Source organism: Ambystoma mexicanum, chromosome 9 (genome assembly GCF_040938575.1).
Source record: "Ambystoma mexicanum isolate Mex_15411 chromosome 9, UKY_AmexF1_1, whole genome shotgun sequence".
NCBI classification, from domain to species: Eukaryota; Metazoa; Chordata; class Amphibia; order Caudata; family Ambystomatidae; genus Ambystoma; species Ambystoma mexicanum.
The window spans coordinates 322754157-322773456 of record NC_090931.1 but is presented as its reverse complement, the minus strand read 5'-3'; the positions used below and the strand labels follow the sequence as shown (position 1 = coordinate 322773456).

The 19300-nt window shown below is 49.0% G+C and overlaps 1 protein-coding gene across 3 annotated transcripts in view; it reads right to left on the bottom strand.

The window, feature by feature from the left end:
* The window catches only part of SPNS3 (SPNS lysolipid transporter 3, sphingosine-1-phosphate (putative)), a 635482-nt gene that overhangs the window by 423939 nt on the left and 192243 nt on the right, over positions 1 to 19300 (bottom strand). For 2 of the 3 annotated variants that reach the window (XM_069614728.1, XM_069614729.1), the window contains exons 7-8: positions 6511 to 6657; positions 1268 to 1457 (exon numbers count right to left, since the gene is read on the bottom strand). In XM_069614728.1, coding sequence (XP_069470829.1) covers positions 1268 to 1457; positions 6511 to 6657 — 337 coding nt within the window. The remainder of the gene's footprint in view (positions 1 to 1267; positions 1458 to 6510; positions 6658 to 19300) is intronic. The other variant, XM_069614730.1, reaches the window with a different exon arrangement.

The following is a 19300-nucleotide window of genomic DNA, read 5'->3' as shown; positions in this document are numbered from 1 at the left end:
TCCTTCTGGTAATGGCATTTTTATAATTCCTGCCACTGTATCGTTTCATTTGAAATGCCAATAAAAAATATTTGAAATTGAAAAACAAAAGGGCTGGAAGCAGGGCTTAAAATATGCACTAGTAGCCCAATGGCTAGCATGTTGCTGCATTCAGCTCCTAATGCAGTAGAAATGGCTATTGCACTGGTGCAGCCAAAACTAAATCATAGCTGCCACCCGCCTATTCCACAACACGCATTTAGGGTCACCCAGGGACTACAATGGGAAGCTTAAAAATCCCTGGTACCCAGATAGGCTTTTAAGACCAACCCACCTGAAAGAGATTGCATGGGACGAAGGTCTTCAGCAGAAGTCTTTCTAGCAACAAAAGAAAAGTAAAAGAAAAACATACGAGCTAGAAAAAAGCTTACAGGACCCAGAAAAGTGTTGATCACGAAGCCCCAAAAATAATTCTACCCTGACTCAAGCCCTTTCAAAAACCAAGTGGGGTTGCATTAAAACCAAGCAAAACACAAATTAATTTGCTTCTAAATTTACTCCCAGGCCTATGCACTTTGCCAGCAGCAGGTTACATTGCCATTTGAGCAGTAACTATGCTGGGAAATGCTTCCTAAACACTTTCAAAACTCAGTGGGATTGCATTGAAACCTATCAAAACGCAAATTAACTTCTTTCAAAGCTTTCTTCCAGGCCTAGGAACTTTGCCAGCAGCAGGATAAATGGGAATTTGGGCAGTAGAAATCATTCACAAAACCTTTCAAAACCTTTCAAAACCCAGGTGGGATTGCAATGAAACATTTGGAAATTCACATCCATTTGCACCGACACTGACCGCCAGAGTAGGCATTTTTGTTCCAGCTGGAAGGAGAATTTTAGTGAATTCATTCAAAATATTTGAAGTTTCCAGATAGAGCGAGGGTGGGGTGGGGGGAGTATTTGGTGATGGGAGAAAGCAGAGAGCATAGTTACCATTTGCCTGCAATTTAGAACGTATACCCACAAATTGCTTTTCCTCTATGCAGGGCTGGACATGGAAGGACACAAGTGCCAGTACTCACTGTGTCAGCGTACCTGATCCCTATTCATACATGTCAGGTACTCTCCCTGTAAAGTGAACAGAGCTGGACTGCATCTTCTCATCTCAAACACAGCCCAGCACACTCTGTGTATCAGTGTTTATCAGTTGGCAAGTCCTTTAAATGTAGACCCATTGGCTTTGTTTGAAGTTTAGCTCATGCACTCTCAGGCCAGGGTCATCAATACTCACATAGGCCGTCAGGATGCTTCTCTGTGCCACCACGATAGCAATGAACAGGCACGGGGACGAGGCGAGCATGCCTCCGGCACAGATAAGAGGGTCGGCCTTCGGATTTATCTTCTTGTACCTTCTGGCAACTTCTGCTCCCGAAATGACCCCTAGGATGCCGGTGACCACAGTCAGGCTACCAAATATGAGGCTGAGAAAGAAAGAAAAGAAAGGGGTCGCCATTGTCAGGTGGAAAGTTAAAATAAAAGAAAGTGGGGGAAAAAGTAGAAGGAGAAGATACAATGAGAAATGGACAAATTAAGAGAAAACGAAAGGAACAAAAAATAGCGCAGGAAAAGTGAACGAAAGGAATTGATCAAAAGTGAGGACCGATGGATAAGAAATAAAACAAACAGAAAGAAGGAAATGACAGAATGCTGAAAGAAGAATTGGAAAAAAGGGAAATTAAAATAGAGAAACAGCAGTCAGAAATTGTGCAAGGAAAATGGAAAAGAGTAAAAGTAAAATTGTAGATAGTCACATGCAGAAAGAAAGAAAGAAAGAAAGAAAGAAAGAAAGAAAGAAAGAAAGAAAGAAAGAAAGAAAGAAAGAAAGAAAGAAAGAAAGAAAGAAAGAAAGAAAGAAAGAGCAGTGCGACTGCTGGAGCTACTTGGCCAAAATACGGAATGAGAAATGATGCAAGAGAAGACGGGAACACAAGATAGAGAGGAAAAGAATAGATAGAGGAGAAGAGCCACAGAGAGGAATGGCGAGGAATATTATAAGGGCCAGTTCACAACCAATAATACATTTAGCCACCAACAAACAGTGCATATTGAAGCCTTTCATGTGGAAGATGCTTCTGAAATGGTCCCCCGGTGCAGGGGCGTTGCTAGGGGGGGGGGCTAAGGGGGCTATAGCCCCTGATCTTTTGGTTGTAGCCCCGGATAGAATCTCAGGAGCTACAGCCAAAAGACTAGCTAGCCCCCAGTCCCAACAGTTCCGACATCAGCTTAGCCCCGGGTCTTTTCCAGACCTAGCAACTCCCCTGCCCCGGTGTCTTTTGCCCCTGGTGTTGCCTCCAGCCCTGTGAGCCAGGTTTCAGAGTCGCAGGGTTTGAACAGAGGAATGATTAGTCCCAGGGTCACTGCATCCTCTCACTCGTAACGCGTCAAGGAGGACCCCTGCCGCTGAAAGTGAGAAGTGCAGCTGTCATCTCTAAGGCCCGACTGGTTAATTAGTCTGGCTGAGAATCGCTTAAGTGCCGCAGTCAGTACAGTGTATGCAATAAGTATGCACACGTTTTCCTGCATTATATTAGAACTGTACAACCTCCACATCAATAAAACACATACATATCAACAATCTACACATAAAAACGAGTTAATATTTTCTCACGGATAAACTCTACAAACAAGTCGTTTGTCCTGCGCACGTTCAACAGCGGGAGCGATGGCACCAGAGGCATGTCCGAGAATTATAAAGCAGTTGGATTTCATTTGCCTTCAATGGGAAAATCCAGTTTTGAATTTTAAAAGCTGCATATTACTACCACTATATTAATGCAACTGAATTCCAAATTCCGTCCCCTCCCTGGACTCACTCAAGCTTGGGAGTCCATACGCGTTAAAGCATCCGCTATAAGTATAAAAAGGGAGTTTCCTCCCCACTCAGCATTTTCACACGTGGGTGGTGGGAGGGGGGGCGCACCTCGAGTTGCCTGTTTGCGCCGACTCCACTGTCATGCAGACCCTGATCGTCCCAATCCGCCCCCAGCTCCTCAGCCTTGAAGGGGAAGAAGCAGCCTGCCTACTGGCCATCGAGAAGGCCACATGGCTGTCCCGGGAGGAGCGCGTCTTGGAAGCAAGACGACACAAAGCAACACAGGTTCGATCCCCGGGTCCGCGCTTAGAAACCTCTGGGTGTTTAAGCGCGTTATAAATACGTAACTAAGACAAAAAAAAAAAAGAGAAGGCCACATGGCCAGGCCTTGCAGCCCTTCACAAGTCCAGAAACTATGACTACCAACAGGGCAGCGTCCAGAGACGCGTGGATAAAGGTCTTATCGCCGGATCACGCTCCCCTCCGCTAATCTCAGAGCCTATAAAGACCATGCCAACATGGCAGCCACCACTCACACAAGAGTGCCTGCTCTGTGAATATTCTGCACATTGTTGTGTATTTACTCCTGCAGTAGACCTCCCCTTCCACTGTCCGACTTTGGGGGCCATCTTGGGCGTGCCAGGAGCGTAAATGAGCAAGAGAGCATGAACCCCACAGTGAATCTGAAGGCTTTGAATGAGGCCCCAGGCCAGGGGCAGAACATCTGAAACTCTTCAGATGGTTTGGCTCATCTTTTCCCCTCATCAGGTGTGCGCTGGGAACCAAAAGTGGCCCTGGAAATGATTTACAAAGTGGACACATATAACACTGAGGCGATATGCCCCGAGGCAGTGGGCCGACCCTGTAGGTAATGGCCCGCTGCTCAAGTTAAGGGCCCAAGCGCAGCAAGGGTCCCTTAACTAGGGCACCAGTGCTGTTACCAAAAGGGTCTGCCCGACGCCTTGGGGCATATCGGCATTAGCAACCCTGTAGTTTCCTACACAGGTGCTAGTGTTACCTTTCCTGTGCGGCCCCAACCAGGCGGCACAGGGCTACTGAAAGCTGCTGTCCGTTTTGAATTTTGATGACTGTAACGTCATCAACAGGACAGGACAGCAACATTGCGCAACCCAGCGCCGCGCAGGAAAGATATGTTTCTTTTTATTTATTTTTAATTTGCAAAAGACACCATTAGCACCCATGTACTAAAAAATGGAAAAGAGTAAAAGTGAAATTGTAGATGGTAACATGCTGTAAGAAAGAAAGAAAGAGAAGAGTGCAGTTTTCTTCCCCAAGAAAATGTTGGGAAAAAATTGGTCAAAATATTGAATTTTAAAACACATTTGCCCATATATAATAACGCAAAAATAGTTCAACATAACAGTGTGAGTGTATGGTAGAGAGGAGCAGAAAACCAGGGGTACCCACACAAAAGAGGCTCACCACGAATTTACCAGAGTTCCCTACTGGCCAGGCAACCACTGTCCCTCATCATGGAATATGCTGGTTATGGCCAAGGCTTTAAGTGGGCCGGAGCTCAGCCCAGAAAGTTTCCAAAAATTGCTCTCCAGCCAGTCACTGCTGGAGCTCCTCTAAGTGACTTCCTCAACCTGATTTCCCAGTGTGCAAGAGTAAATACTATTATTATTATTATTATTATTAAATTAGAGTAAATGAAAACATGATGTGTGGCAATACTCCTCTTCCCCAGTAGATGTAAATATCGGGCATGCTTAGAATTACATCATCTGTTGCAGACATTTGAAGTTAGTTTATTTGTTTTCCTCTGCATAAGGGAGAGTACAAAAAAGAGAATACATTGCTGGATTTTTTTCAGCATATCATCTTGGAATCTTGCATTAGAATGTTTTAATAAAATTAATACATCAGAATCACGAATTTCCTTCAAAAGAACTGAGTGGTTTCAGAGTGCATTGGCCTAGTTTGATTTGATTTAATATTTCAGTATTTTTTATTTCAATAGATTTTTTTGACTTTAAGTTTATTCTGTTTAACACACATTTTAAAATAGATTTTACTCCCTTCCATTTCATGGATGAAAACTTGACTGCATCTTTTAAGCCACTCCTTTAATTACACAAATCCCACGTCTTTTAAAGGTTCATTAGTTACTAGGGATTCTGAGGCCACACAAGACCTTCTTAGACCCAGCTACCAAATGTTCATGCCATGTTACGGAACCCCTCAGTTTCCTATGCCACTTAAAGCACTTCCTAGGGCTGACGTGAGTTGTAGGCCAAAACATCTGGAAGTTCGGGCTGGGCTGCTACCATTGGTGGTAGTACCTGACTGATTTGCATATGGCTGGACCCCTTTTGCAATGGTGCAGACGGGCTAAACAACAGTTGTTTGGAAGGTTGCCCCGAGCAACGCCAGTGGTTCAGATTCAGTCAAAACCTTCCAACCATCTTTTTTTTTGGTTGTAGTTTGTCTCCTATGTGAGAGAGGGTATGCCCAGACGTGGGTCCCTTGCTCCTGTGCCATAGGGGAACTAAGCTGCACCTCACTGAGGAGGCCCAGCAAGGCAGAAACATGTCTGGGGTTGCTTGTGTTTCCGTGCAGAGGGGACCTGGTCTAGCAGTTCGGGCTGGGTTACTACCATTGGTGGCAGTACCTGACTGATTTGCATATGGATGAACCCCTTTTGCAATGGCACAGACGGGCTAAAAAAAATGGTGTGCATGTTTGCCCAGAGCAATGCCAATGGTTCAGATTAATTCAAAACCTTCCACCCATCTCTTTTTTGGTCAAAACATCTGGAAAACCATAGGCTGCTTCTGCCTAAGCTACTCTATTATATAAGACATCTCCCCATCAAAATACCCAAACCAGAGGCTGCCTGCCATGATAATGTCATTCCTTCATTACTGTTCTGTGTTAATTGCTCAACATCTACGCCCACTTTATTTATCTATATTTTTTCGAAATACAGAATGTTTCCAAATGATGCTGTTACCAGGGCTTTAAGTAGGCCGGGGCTAGCTTGCACACAGCCCTGGCAGTCTCCAGAACGTACCCTTGAGCAAGGGCTCAGCAACCTGACTTCAGTAATACCCTTGTTTTGAATCGCATCCGCTTTGCCAGGTGAAGTTAGATTATTTGTTTTTAAATACTCTGACGGGAAAATATAATGTAGATAGCACCATTTTTGATTTTTGCAATGCATTATTATAAAGTACGAAGTGGTCATTAGAACGCTTTAACAAACGAATCCATACAGAATAATCACGAACAATCGTTCAAAAGAAGTGAGAAATTGGAACCTGCATTGGCCCGTTTGGATTTAAGTTGTTAAATTGGAATATTTGTTATTTTGGTCAGTTTGTCGACAGCTAAGTCATTATCTTATATTTAGAACCACTTTTGCAATAGATTTGACTCACTTTTATGCCAGGTGTGAAACATTGAGCTCCTCTGTTGGGCCATTACTTTAGACGCGGAAGCGACAGATCTTCAAAAGGTCCCTTGGCTACTTGCGATTCTTCGGGCCCCCAACCCCATCTTGGACTCCATTGCCAAATGTTGTTTTGTGACTCGTTAGTGACCCCCTGAAAGCAACGGCTGACACCCTCAATCTGCTTGCTAATGGTAAATGGACTGAACAATGTACCGGCTGCTTTAAGGTTCATCTTTTGTCTCACCTGTCGGCGTTACTGCAGAGGTCATGGATGCAAGAATTGCCGAGTACTATCCGAGCACGGGTCAGAAAGACAGGAGCCCAGAATCCAAGGGCACCGGACACAAATGCCATGGCAGTCACGCCGAGCGAGGACCAGACGAAGCTCCGACTGCAAAGAAGGGAAAACAAGGGCATGCCATGCTCAGTTAGGGGTGCTCACTCTCTCGTTACTGCGAATTCCCGGATTTCCTTACCAACTACCACCCCTTCCCAAAATCAAACAAAATTACATGGAGAGAACAGTGAACGCTGGATTTATTTATTTATTCATTTATTTATTTACTTGTATAGCGCACAGACAGCCCCAAGGCATCGCAGCGCTGTTACTTGTAGTTACACTTAGTTACAATACAATACAGGGAGCAGTACAATCCATTATGCATTTAGGTGAGACAGTACATTACGTTATGCATTCAGGCAGGTGTCGGTTGGGTAGCTGAGGTGTGGCGTGGTTACGTGAATAGTAGTGTTTTAGCAGCTTTTATAAAGGTTAGGTGTGAAATGTCACCTCGGAGCGCAGGTGGCAGTGCGTTCCATTGCGTAGCTGCTAGGTAGGGGAAGCTGGTGCCACCAGCTCAAGCTCTCTTAAATTTGGGCACTGTGAGCATGTTCGCATAAGGTGTTCTGGTAGGTCTGGTTTTGAGGATAGGGTGGACTTTTTCAAAGAGGTAGGTGGGGGCGGTTTGGTGAATACATTTGTGTGTCAGTGCAGGGGCTTTCAAGATGGCTCTCTCTTTGATTGGAAGTAGTGTTAGCTGTGGTGGCCCTCTCAGTGTATTCATGGTTTTTTAATCAATTGACACACACCGTCATAATGGCTGGGGTCACTAATGGTGAAAAAACGCCTTCAAGGCTCCACCGACCGTCCTTTACCAATACAGAAGCAAACAGCCTTAGAGCCAGTGGGGGGCAGGATTCTTGGTCAATAGGTGCCCAGAAGTCAGAATGACTGGCCTTTGGCAAAGCAAGGACAATTAATGAGGTCTGGGGACACTCCCTAGGGTGCCATGCCCTTGGCCACGTTCAGATAATAAATTAGAGAAGCCGTAACTTCAGAGGCGTGGTGTTGCTATGGCAACCCTGGCAGAAACAGAGTAGAGGTGTGGGCGTGAGCATCTTGAAAACAGAGGGCAGGGTACATGGTGAGACAGGTGGAGCACAGTGGAGAGGGGGGAAAGATGGAAGGCCACGAGATGCCAAAAACTCAGACCGTAAAAGATGTAGGGGGAACTGAGATTGGATAAGGCGCGTAATTCACAAGAACACGTTGATAGGAATATCCAGTGAAGAGAGGCGAGGGGAGAGAGGCGGCGGGTGCAAGGGTCAGCGAGACACAGCAACCCCATCAGAGGGAGGACGAGGACCGCGGTGGCCCTGGTGGGGGAGACGGGGAGGCGGAGGGCGTCTCCCCATAGAGGAGAAGGAAAGGATGGGTAACAGGGCGAGAGCAGGCACAGCATAAATGATCCTTCCATTGGCATAGCATAGGAAAAATGAAAAGGCAAGCAAATAACGGTTGACAGGCAGGGACCAGAATTTACTCCGAATTCTCATTTCTGATTGGCGGAGCCAAACAAAACATGTAGTGCTTAATTTTATTTATTTGTTGTGTCCTGGTTACATTAAAGAAACCTTTCACATATAAAAATACATTTGTACATAAAATTCCAGTCAAAGAAAGATCATAAGTTAAAATGTCACATTCATACATGAATCAATTTATAAAATCAAGAAACACTTATAAAATCATTAAATAACTGTTACGATCTAACGTTATTGCTCATAGTACTAAGTAGACTTAGTAATTCTTTAGCAAGTGCGGGAATGTCTCCCAGTAGTTCCACAATCTCAGTTAAAAAAGCAATTAATGCTGACAAATGGGACAAGTAGGGAGAACTCATTAGACGCAGCCACACGTCATCGATATATACAGCGGAACTGGAGTGAAGAAACTTGCCACGGTATCGCAACCTTCGGTGTTGAAGAGCTTCACATCTCCATATGCGATGAAACAGAGATGCTATGGCCTCAGTGTTACACAAACTACATGAACGAGAACTAAAGTCCATCCTTAACCTAGGACCAATCATTTCTAAAGTTGGAAAACAATTGAGCCTGAATCTTATCACTTTCACTCTAAAAGCACAAGATGAGGCCTTCCTTAGATATGCTCGTGGAGATAACATCTTAGTTGTAGTTACCATACAGTAAGCATAAGCCTTGAACAATGACATTTTTTAAAGATACAATAACGATTCATTTCTACTAAGGCAATGTTTTTTTTTTCCTTTCAGACAGCCTGCTGTCAGGAGAAGTCTGAATCTCCTTTAAAAAAAAGTTCACAATCATTCCCAAAGAGAGTTAAAGCTTTGTCTGAATGTATAGTACTAGACTCCCACAGCTTACATAACAAGGATTTCGCAATAATATTTTAGATAGAGACTAACAGGCCGATTCATGGAATTAATGTGCGCTGAAAATTTCCGCGCAAGCATGCGTAAGCGTGCAAATCGCAGCGCAAGTGCGAAAATCTCAGCGAAACCCGCGCACAGCGATTCATGGAGGTCCGTGCGCGTGTAAATCCATGGATGTGCGACAAAATCCTGCATGGCGCACGCTGGCGCACACATCTTCAAACAGCGTGCGCTACACGCACAGCGAAAGCTCACATAGCGCAGCGCACACAACAAAAGTAGGCGTAACATGGGCATAACACGCGGAATGGGGAACAACGCGTGAAAATGTGGGCGTCACGGGGGAAGTACAGGAGGCAAATGCGCGGAACGCCCACACGGGTGCCTACAACACGTATTCATGGAATCGAACGGGGCTAATGCGTGTGCCAAAAAAGATGCGCTAATCCGGAAACACGTATGCCAGCAGGAAGCAGGCGTACGTGGACATAAAAGTGCACGCAAACTACAAACAAGCTCAGACGCTAAGATGAATATACCGTTCCTTGCAGCAGTGGTCGTGGGATACCGCAGGAGGAGGAGGAGGATAGTCAGGCCCAGAATTTTTACACCCAGAACCAGCCTTTTTGGGATGCCTGATGACCAGGTGTATGGGAGGTACAGGTTTCCACCTCACATAATACTCGACCTGGTGAGTGAGTGGGAGGATGACCACACATCAACCACCCTGTGCTCCCAAGCACTGAGCCCGCTTGAAAAGGTGCTTAATGTACTGCACTTCTTGGCCACTGGATCATTTCAGCAGACAATTGCTATAGTGTGGGGGGGGGGTGTCACAGGCCATGCAGTCACGCTGCCTACACCAGGTGTTGGCCATCATGACTGCACGGCCATCAGTCCGCAGGCACATATACCTGCCCAGAACACCTGCAGAAAGGCAGGCTGCCGTCAAGGAATTCTACGGGGTGGCACAATTCCCCAAAGTGCTAGGTGCCATTGATTGCACCCATGTGGCTCTACATCCCCCCAGGGCAACGGAGCACATCTATAGAAATCGCAAGCACTGGCATTCCATCAACGTGCAGGTAGTATGTGATGCCAAGGGAATCATCGCCTCAGTATATGCCAACTATCCAGGGTGCACCCATGACAGTTTCATTTACAGAATGTCAACCCTAAACCGGGACCTAGAAGCTGGGCGGCATTGCGATACATGGCTGCTTGGTGAGTATAAATGCCACTGCACATGCATGCATGTCAGATACTGAGTAATGTCACAAACCCACCAAAGATACCCATCACCACCTCCCCAGGGGACAATGCCTACCCTCTGAGCACCCAAATGATGATGCCAATTCGGAACCCCATCACACCACCCGAGGTAAGATACAACACAGCCCATATTGCAACCCGGGGCATAGTGGAGCGCATATTCGGAGTGCTCAAGTCACGCTTTCGCTCCCTTGACCGCTCTGGTGGGCAGCTGCTATATGCTCCCCCAGTAGTGTGCACGATCATAGTGGCAGCATGTGTCCTGCACAACGTTGCAACACGCGGGGCCTGCCGGTGGACATGGTGGTGCCCCCACATCCCCAACCACATGCACGGCCGCTGCGCATGGGAGGGGAAAGGGTACGTGTTGAGACAGCCTGTACGCAGCTGGTGGCTAATTACTTCACCTAAAATCACACCCCTGTGGAGTGCACACAGCCCTGGCACATACTGTCTGACAATCAATGATGATGACATAATGGACAGTCAACTGTTACAACCATACCAGCCTGAGATTGGTCACCTGGAAGTGTTACATTGTGTGCATCCCTACCTACCGAAACACCACCAATGCTGTGTCATTATAAGACATACATCTATGTTGCTAAATTGATTAACCCCTTGCAAAATACAACATGAAAACAGCGCCATGTCACCCAAACCCTCCCCAGCTCTGCCACCCAACACACCATGGCATGTCATGCAATGTGAAAGCAAACAAAGCAATGCACAAGACCTGACACAAGTGTCACAAAGTGCACTGTCCCAAATGGAAACTGCCCACAGACAATATGCTCCCAGTAATCAATAACAAACAGCACACATGAACAAATACTTACTACCAACACAATACAGCAACACACCATGAAACATTGCAAAAACATGACAGTACTAAGTCAAAGTAGTGGTAGTCTTACAACCTGAATAAGCCAGCACATCGACCCCTTCCAACTGTAGAGTGTTGCTGCCACGCAAATGTGTCAGTGTACTGCATATAACATGAACTCCATCTGCTAAGGAGACGGCCTTGTGAAGACATGAGGAAGGAACCTGCAAATTAGGAGGAAGACATGGATGCACAAGCACATATCAATACACCATGCAGTGTACAATACAACAACAATACCCACTAGGGATGTCCACACAGTATTGACTACAGATTGCCCACACAGCTCATGGCAGCCCAATGTCACTGTGTAAGTCACTGTCACTTGGTCACACCCTTTGCAAGCCCATGGAAATGGGAAGCAGGAGGGGTGTGTGTGTCACGAACCCAAGCATCTAACCCAAACTCAGGACAAGCCTGCATGTGCCCAGCTGGAATACAGTGGATGCCCACGGGAGCCACACAAGGCAACACACTGTAAAAAAAAACAAATGGCCATGTGGGGGCCAGGGGGGGAACCCAGGTGGTTCGAGGACAGGGTGCGCACCAACACCCACCTGTGTGGATGTTGCGGAAAAAAAAATACCTCCATGGGCTCATGGCCTGCACGGCTATGCCATCGTGGGAGAACTGCTGTCGCTCTCTTCACCCTCTGCTGCCAGGAGATGGTGGCACTATGGGAGGCAGCCCACGCAAACCCTGATATGGTCCTCCATGGCAGCAAGCATGCGGGTCTGGAAGGTCTGATTCTGGAGGATTAAAGTGCGGAGATCCCCATGCAGCACCTCACGGGTTGCCTGCACTTCTGCACGCATGGCCTCGCATGATGCCCTGATCTCCTCACGTGTTGCCTGCAGCTCAGCTGAGAGTGAACGTGTGAGCTGCTCCAGCTGCTGTTCTGCCCTAACATTTCGGGAAGCCTCAAGTTCAAGCAGACTTTGCCTGAGGTTATGGAGTTCTACCCTCAGGGCTTCCCTGTGGCCCAGTGACTCTATTGATATGGATTTGTGCAGAGTCTCGAGTGCCGCCCGTCGGTCCCTGTTGGACGCCAACATGTCTTCCCTGTGTGATTGGCAAATGGAGTCTGTTGCCTGCTGTTGTTGCTCCATCTGCCTTTCAGGGGGGGAAATGGAAGTGGCCACCCTCTCCATTGCATGAGCCATCATTTCTACTGATGCTGCCTGTTGGGTTGCCATACCGTACATGGAGTTTTCCCATACAGTATTGCCTGGTGGCGCACGGCCACCGCGTCAGCGGGCACCACACCTGTTCGGGGCAAGGCGATCTGCACCTTGCTGTGCTGGCACTGCCTGAGGCTGAAGGACTGCATTCCCCCTCTGATCTGCTGGCCCAGGAACAGAATGCTGTGGAGTGTGACCCTGCATCCGTAACTGCCAAAGGCAGACCTACCAACACTGACATCCCCATAGAGGGTTTTACCCTTGGTTTTACCCTTGGTGCAGGTGGGTTGGACAGAACAGAATCCCTGCCAGAAGCACTGACCTGCAACAGCACATAAGTCTCATCATCCGACTCAGCACCTGAATAGAGGTCTGGGGAGCTGCACCCAGAGACACCCCTCGACAGTATGGTCTGAAGTACCAAAGTGTTTTCACCCACCACCACACCACGTCCCCCACTGGTGCTTGGTCGTGGCTGAGAATCCTCCTGGGTCTGCACCATCTCCTGAACCTCTCCAGCATCAAGTGCGTCGTCACCTGCAAAAACATGAAATACAAGAAATAGAAACAGGCATGAGCACCGTAGCACACACATAGGCCTGACAAGACAGAGATCCTGTACATGGTTTACACATGTCCCACATGACTATAACCCTAGCATGCATGCACTGTCAATGAGTTTGAAGGGGAGTCGAAAAGGCAGACAATGAGGACACCAAGATGGAAAAGCAACACATTTTCAGCATGTTGTGTAGCACTGGCATCACACATCAGCCTGTGAGTGGCATGTCCAATACACATACATGACACATGCCAGCACACAGATGTCATGTAGCATAGCCATGGTAAATTAGACAACTATAGCGATATGTCAGTGAATGAGTACTGTCACACATCCATGTCACATGGACATGATGAGAAGATTAATGCAGAATAGTGTTGCAAAATATGCATGTGCCACACACTGCAACACATCCAGTGTACAATAAGACAGTGATTGTAGGCAGATGTACACATCAATGGTTGGTCACTTCAACATGACAGGAAACAACTATCATGTTCCACATGCAAACAGGCCCTAAAAATACATTTCAGCAGGCCAATACTACCTCGCCCTGAATGGTCTAATCATTCACATAACCAGGTAACTAAAGTGGCACCATGTGGGGTGTAAACAATGACAGAAGCATGTCACATATGTGGCATTAGGGATGAAAAAAGCACATGAAAAATGGGATGATCTAAACAATCAGCCTGAATGAACACAGAAAAAATCAGAACAATGTTATTGCAAGATGATAGTTCAAGGGCAACAGCAGTAATGTGGGGCTAATTGGCTACTGTGGGCAGAAGGGATACAGTCATACCCAAATCAAAGGCACGTGAATGTATTGGAGAAAGCACATGGGTGACCCATAACACTCAGGAGTACACAACCTCACCTGGCACTCAATCAGAACCTGTCACCCAAACAACATACACATGGATTACACACACATGCATGGGCACTCACCAGACAATGCGTCGTAATCAGGTAGTTCTCCCACCCCTTGGATCTGTTCCTCTGTGACGAAGGTCCCAGCAACAGACTCATGTTCAGTGAGTTTGTTGTCCTCTGGTGGAGACCCACCGCCAGTCACCAGAGTAGCGGCATGATTTGAGGCCAGCTTGTTCTTTGCTCTGCGTTTCAGGTCATTCCACCGCTTGTAGCAATCATCAGCTGCGCGCCTCACAAATCCAAGGGCACTTATGCGGTCCGCGATGGTCTGCCAGTGTGCCCTACGTTGACCAGGTGTGGTCTTGCACCCTGCAGTCACCACCATTTCGCGGCTATTTGACGACACATAGATCACAAGTGCATCAAGTTCGGCGTCATTAAAGCTAGGCTTCCTTGACGTACCGGAGTGTGTAGCCGTGTCTGGGGTCTCAGCCTGTAGTGCCAGAGCACCCTTCTTCTTCTTTTTCAAAGGTGGAGCGGAGCCTGAGTGGCTTACGTCGCTCTGGTCAGTAGGGGAAGAAGCGCCGGTGGACTGGGTACTAGGAGTGTGCGAAGGCACAATGACCATAGGTCTTGGTGCAGGCATTGGCTGAAGTGTGATGTTGGCAAGGGCAACGTCGGTTTGATGGACCTGGACCGACACTGTCCCAGCTGGGAAACTCAGAGGTGGGGTGGATAGAGCTGCAGCTGCCCCTGCAGCCTCCCCACCCTGCCTATTTGGGGCATCAGATGACATCACTGCCCCAGATCCACATGGCCTGGTGACACCAACTTGCACCACCACACGCGACTTAGACTTGCTGACCTGGAAGTCAGCCTAGGAGTCATCCTGTGCCGGGTCAGGTGCCACAATGGGCTGGTCCAACAAGGGCTGATCTGGGAAGGTGTCAGCTACGATTCCCACAACCATGGGGTGGGTGAGGCATGGGTGTCCCTGATTGGTCCTCCACACATGGGGGTCTAGGGGCACCCTGCAAATCCTGGCCACGTCCCCTACCGCACCCACCACGCCCACCTTTTGGAGGTCGGCCACCTTTGCCTCCCTTACCGCTTGGTCGCCTCCCAACCATGGCACTAATGTTGTTGTGCGTATGGGAGTAGCAGTAAATGATTGTCCAGGGCAATTGGGGGTAAAAGGGGTAAGGTACTAGATGGAATTCGTACCCTAGTGCTCTAGCAAGGCTGTCTGTGACCCCTGGGGGAAGATGACGGGTCACGCAACGCACAGGCACCCCAAAAACAAAAAATAACGTGCGCGCAACCCCTTGTAGACCACGTGCGTGGAAAAATGAACCTGCACTACGCTGTGGCACCCAGGAACACACAAATAAGCGTACGCGTGTTACACGCAGCCTACAATGACTTCTGAAGGGGTATGCGACACACAGGGCAAGCACAGTTGGTAAATACCTGCGCGACTCACTGTCTGCCTGAGAATGTGAAAAACCCCCACCAAAAGAAGAATTGTACGCTGTCTGTGGAGACAGGACAAAAGAAGAAGTGAACGATGTTTGAGGAAACAGGCCCAACAAAAAAATGAACGCTGTCAGAGGTAACAGGGAGTACGAACTTGAAACGCTGTGAAGTAATCGCGTGTGAACCGACAAGAAGTACAGAATTACCCCACTCGCTCTCCACGAAAAGCACGTACAAGGAAATGGGGTCCTACACGTACCTTTTAAAGTGGCCCACACGTACAACGTCACTTACGCATGTACGCACTAAGGCCCTTTCCTCCAATTACACGAGCTGACACTCGGACGTGCAGTTTTTGGACGTGTACGATGAACGTGCACCCGTGTTGAGGGAATCGCCCGCGCGTGTCACGTCACATACGTGTAGGCCATTTCCTCGGATTACACGCATTCACACGCAGACATGCAGTTTTTCCCCGCGCCATGACCCACTGTGCCCACGTCACGAGGGAAACGCCAGCGTGCGTAACATCACAGACGCGCTTACGCGCTAAGGGCCTTTCCTCGAATTACACGCAGACGTGCAAGATTTTCACGTGCCAAATCACTCAGTATCAAGCTGGCTACGCAACAACACACAGAAGACCATGCTCCTGCCCAGAAGGCCGAATTACTGCAGCCCCGAGCACACTCCCACCTGCCATCTGCTGCTGCCTGCCTGCCTGCTGCCCACGTGCCCTGCTATTTGGTGCCTGCACGTCAGCCAGGGTTCCAGTTGCTGTGTCCACCCCTGCTGGAACAGAAGACTCCCGACTGAGATACCATCGCTCCACAGCCCAGCCCCAGGACCCAGTTGCCTACCCACGCCTGCCTCGGGGGTCGCCATGTCAGGGCAAACACCATCTGAGACCACTGGCGACCCCCAGCCGGAGAGGCAGAGGGCCACCAGCTTCAGTGTGAAGGAAGTTGGTGTCCTGGTAGAGCATGTCCTGGGGCATTATGATGCCCTCTTCGAAACATCACGTGCCAACAAGGAAGGATGGGAGAAGATCTGGGACGACGTAGTGGTTGCCATCAACGCGGAGGGGGTGACAACCTGCGACATCAAGCACATCAAGAAGCGCTGGGAGGACTTCGGGTCCAGGACCCTCCACAAGACCCGCCGCCTCGCGGAGGGGGGCCAGGTCAGCATGAGTGACATCCAGATGAGGGTCCTGGAACACGTATGCCCAGCGCTCCACGCCCAGATCCTTCGGACGAAAGACCCGTCTGGGGTTGAGCGGTAAGTGGCCAAGCATTGGTGTGTGAGACAGGGCATGTTGCAGTGTGCTGGTAGTCTGATACTTGCCTGTATGTGTGACATGGGCCATGTATGGATGTGTGTGTGCAGGGACATCATGGTCATGCATGTGAGACCAGTAATGTGCGAACCACATGGTTGGTGCATGAGTTCCAATGCAACATGGGGAGCTGTATGGCAAATGCACACATGAAAGCATGCCAGTATCTGTTCTTGCACATGGTGGGGGTGTGAGGGATGGGTGCTGCTGTCATGTACATGTATGGTGCACATGTGTGTGTCTGAGAAGTGTGTCTGTGACTTTGATACGCCATGGATTCATGACACATGTCCGTGATGATGTGTACATTCACTCATGCAGTGCGGTCCCCGTTGTATGCACTGTGTCTATCCACTGTGTCTGTGTTGTACAAGGCATGATGCATGACCCTCCTGCAATGTGTGTGCATGGGATCAGTGTGAGCCATGATGCATGTGAGTTTGAAGGCAACATTTTGATTAATAAAGGCCCTTGTACATGGATGCTGATGTTGATTGCAGGCGCCATGCCTGTTTATGCATGTGTGTTGCGTGCATTCATCCATGTGTTGTGCAGGGACAGGATGGAAGTGACGTTAGACACTGCCACTCATGTGTTATTGCTTCCTGTCTAGCGGAATATTATACTGTACCCTGATGCTTGTGTTCTATGTCTCCCTCTACGCAGTGTCAAGTGAAGAAGAGGGTGGAGACGGCACTGTGGAGCCAAGCGGCGGGGATGCCTCCACTGGGCGGCGACGCAAGGCTCAGCCACCCTCCCAGGACTTGCCATCATCCGAGAGCAAGGGGGCTGGTGCCGCGTCTGCCACTACGGCTGTGGCGGAAGGGCCGGGTGAGCCCCCACAGGGGCTTGCAATGGCGGAAGACGGTACGGAGACATCCAGGTTGGTGGTCTCCACAGAGGAGGAGGAGCCCACTACTGAGCCGCACATAGGGCCTGGTGGGGGTAGTACCACTGGTGCAAGTGGTGCAGTCCAGGGCCAGGGTCAAGAGGCAGCACAGGTCACTGCAGAGGGGCCTGTGCATGTCCCTGTCCTTGACCCTGTGACTGCACCACCATGCACCAGCAGGGATGCCCCGTCCCAGGCCCGTCCGCAGGTAGGGGAGAGTGCCATGTCATCTGCCTCTCCACTACCTGCGGACGAGGGATCCAATGAACGTATGGGCTTTGTCCTGATTGGTGTCGCGTTGCGCACGCGTGACATTCGTGATGACGTGCGTTCTTCCTGGGCGGAGAACGCACGCCATCACGAACAGCAGCGTCTCGATGTGGCACTGTTGGGAGGGGCCCTGGTTGGTGGGTTCCTACATGTGACGCGCACTCTGGCGGACCTCTCCTCCTCTGTGGAGACTATGCGCCAGTCGTTATCCCTGCCGTCTTCCGGCCCAGATTCCACCAGGGCCCCCTATGGACCTGACCTGCCCAACACAGCCAGCTTGGTGGAGATCCCATCCCTGCCACAGTCGGGAGTCGGTTGTCCAGCAGGGTGGACACCACAACTGGAGACCAGCTGATGGAGGATGTGCAGGCATCATCGGACAGGGCACATGGACAGCAGCAGCAGCTTTAGGTGGGAGCAATGATGGCTCGGGGCCATCGACATCAGGGGGGCAGGCATCGGCCAGAGGGCAGGAGAACCCTGGAATGGATGTGTCTTCCGTGTGGCTGCGGTTGGGCCAGCGTATAGGCGGCGGGCGGAAGAGGCACGGCTCACCATGGTCAGGGCGGAGTTCTCCATTCGTCGGGCATTGAGGCGGGCAGAGTGCCTCGAGCGACTCGCAGGGAGTTGGAACAGGCCATGAGTGCCTCCCTGCCAGACCTCGGGGCCGGGCCGGGACAGAGGCCCGCCTCCAGCAAATAGACATGGAGTTCGATGATGCCCTGGCCGAAAACATCACTGAGTGAGCCGCAGGACTTGCCCGTCGCCATTGTAAATAGTTTATAGTGTTAGGTTTGCTTTTATTTTTTTTATTTTGGGGCTTTTGGACTATGCCCCACACTTTTGTAAATAGTTTTTTTGTTAGGTAGGTTATTAGATAGGTTTCATTTGTTTCGTTGGGCTTATGGACCCTTGAATATTGTATTGTACATAGTTGGACGTTGGATTTATTTGGACATTTTAATTTCATTTCACCATGGATCAATGGATTTACCTTTTTGCGTTTCATTTGGATTTGGTTTGGTGGACAGAGAGTTTTGGCCATTTTTCTTTTGGATTACTTGGGTTTTTTTGAGGAATTTCTTTTTTTTTTATTTGGACATGCATTTAATTTCATGTTTGCCATTATTTTATGCTTTAAGTACTTTCAATTGGTTTTCATGTTAATACATTTTGATCTTTTACTTCAATGTTTGGGATTCACTCATTGGGTTCATGCATGTTGACATCTGGATTTACTCAATCAATTGCAACCTGTGTGTGTGACGGACATGTGTTGATGTACATAGTTGACTTTTGGTTTGTGTCATGAGATGGGCATGTCACTGCTGCGTGGGTGAGTGGGTGGGGGGACATGAGTGGGACATGAGTGTGGGCCTGCTGGCATGTGCCCTTCACTGCTGGAGGGTGGGGGTGCTGGGGGACATGAGTGGGGGACTGCTGGCAGGTGCCCCTCACTGCTGGGGGGTGGGGGTGGTGGGGGACATGAGTGGGGGCCTGCTGGCAGGTGCCCCTCACTGCTGGGGGGTGGGGGTGCAGGGGGACATGAGTGGGGGCCCGCTGGCAGGTGCCCCTCACTGCTGGGGT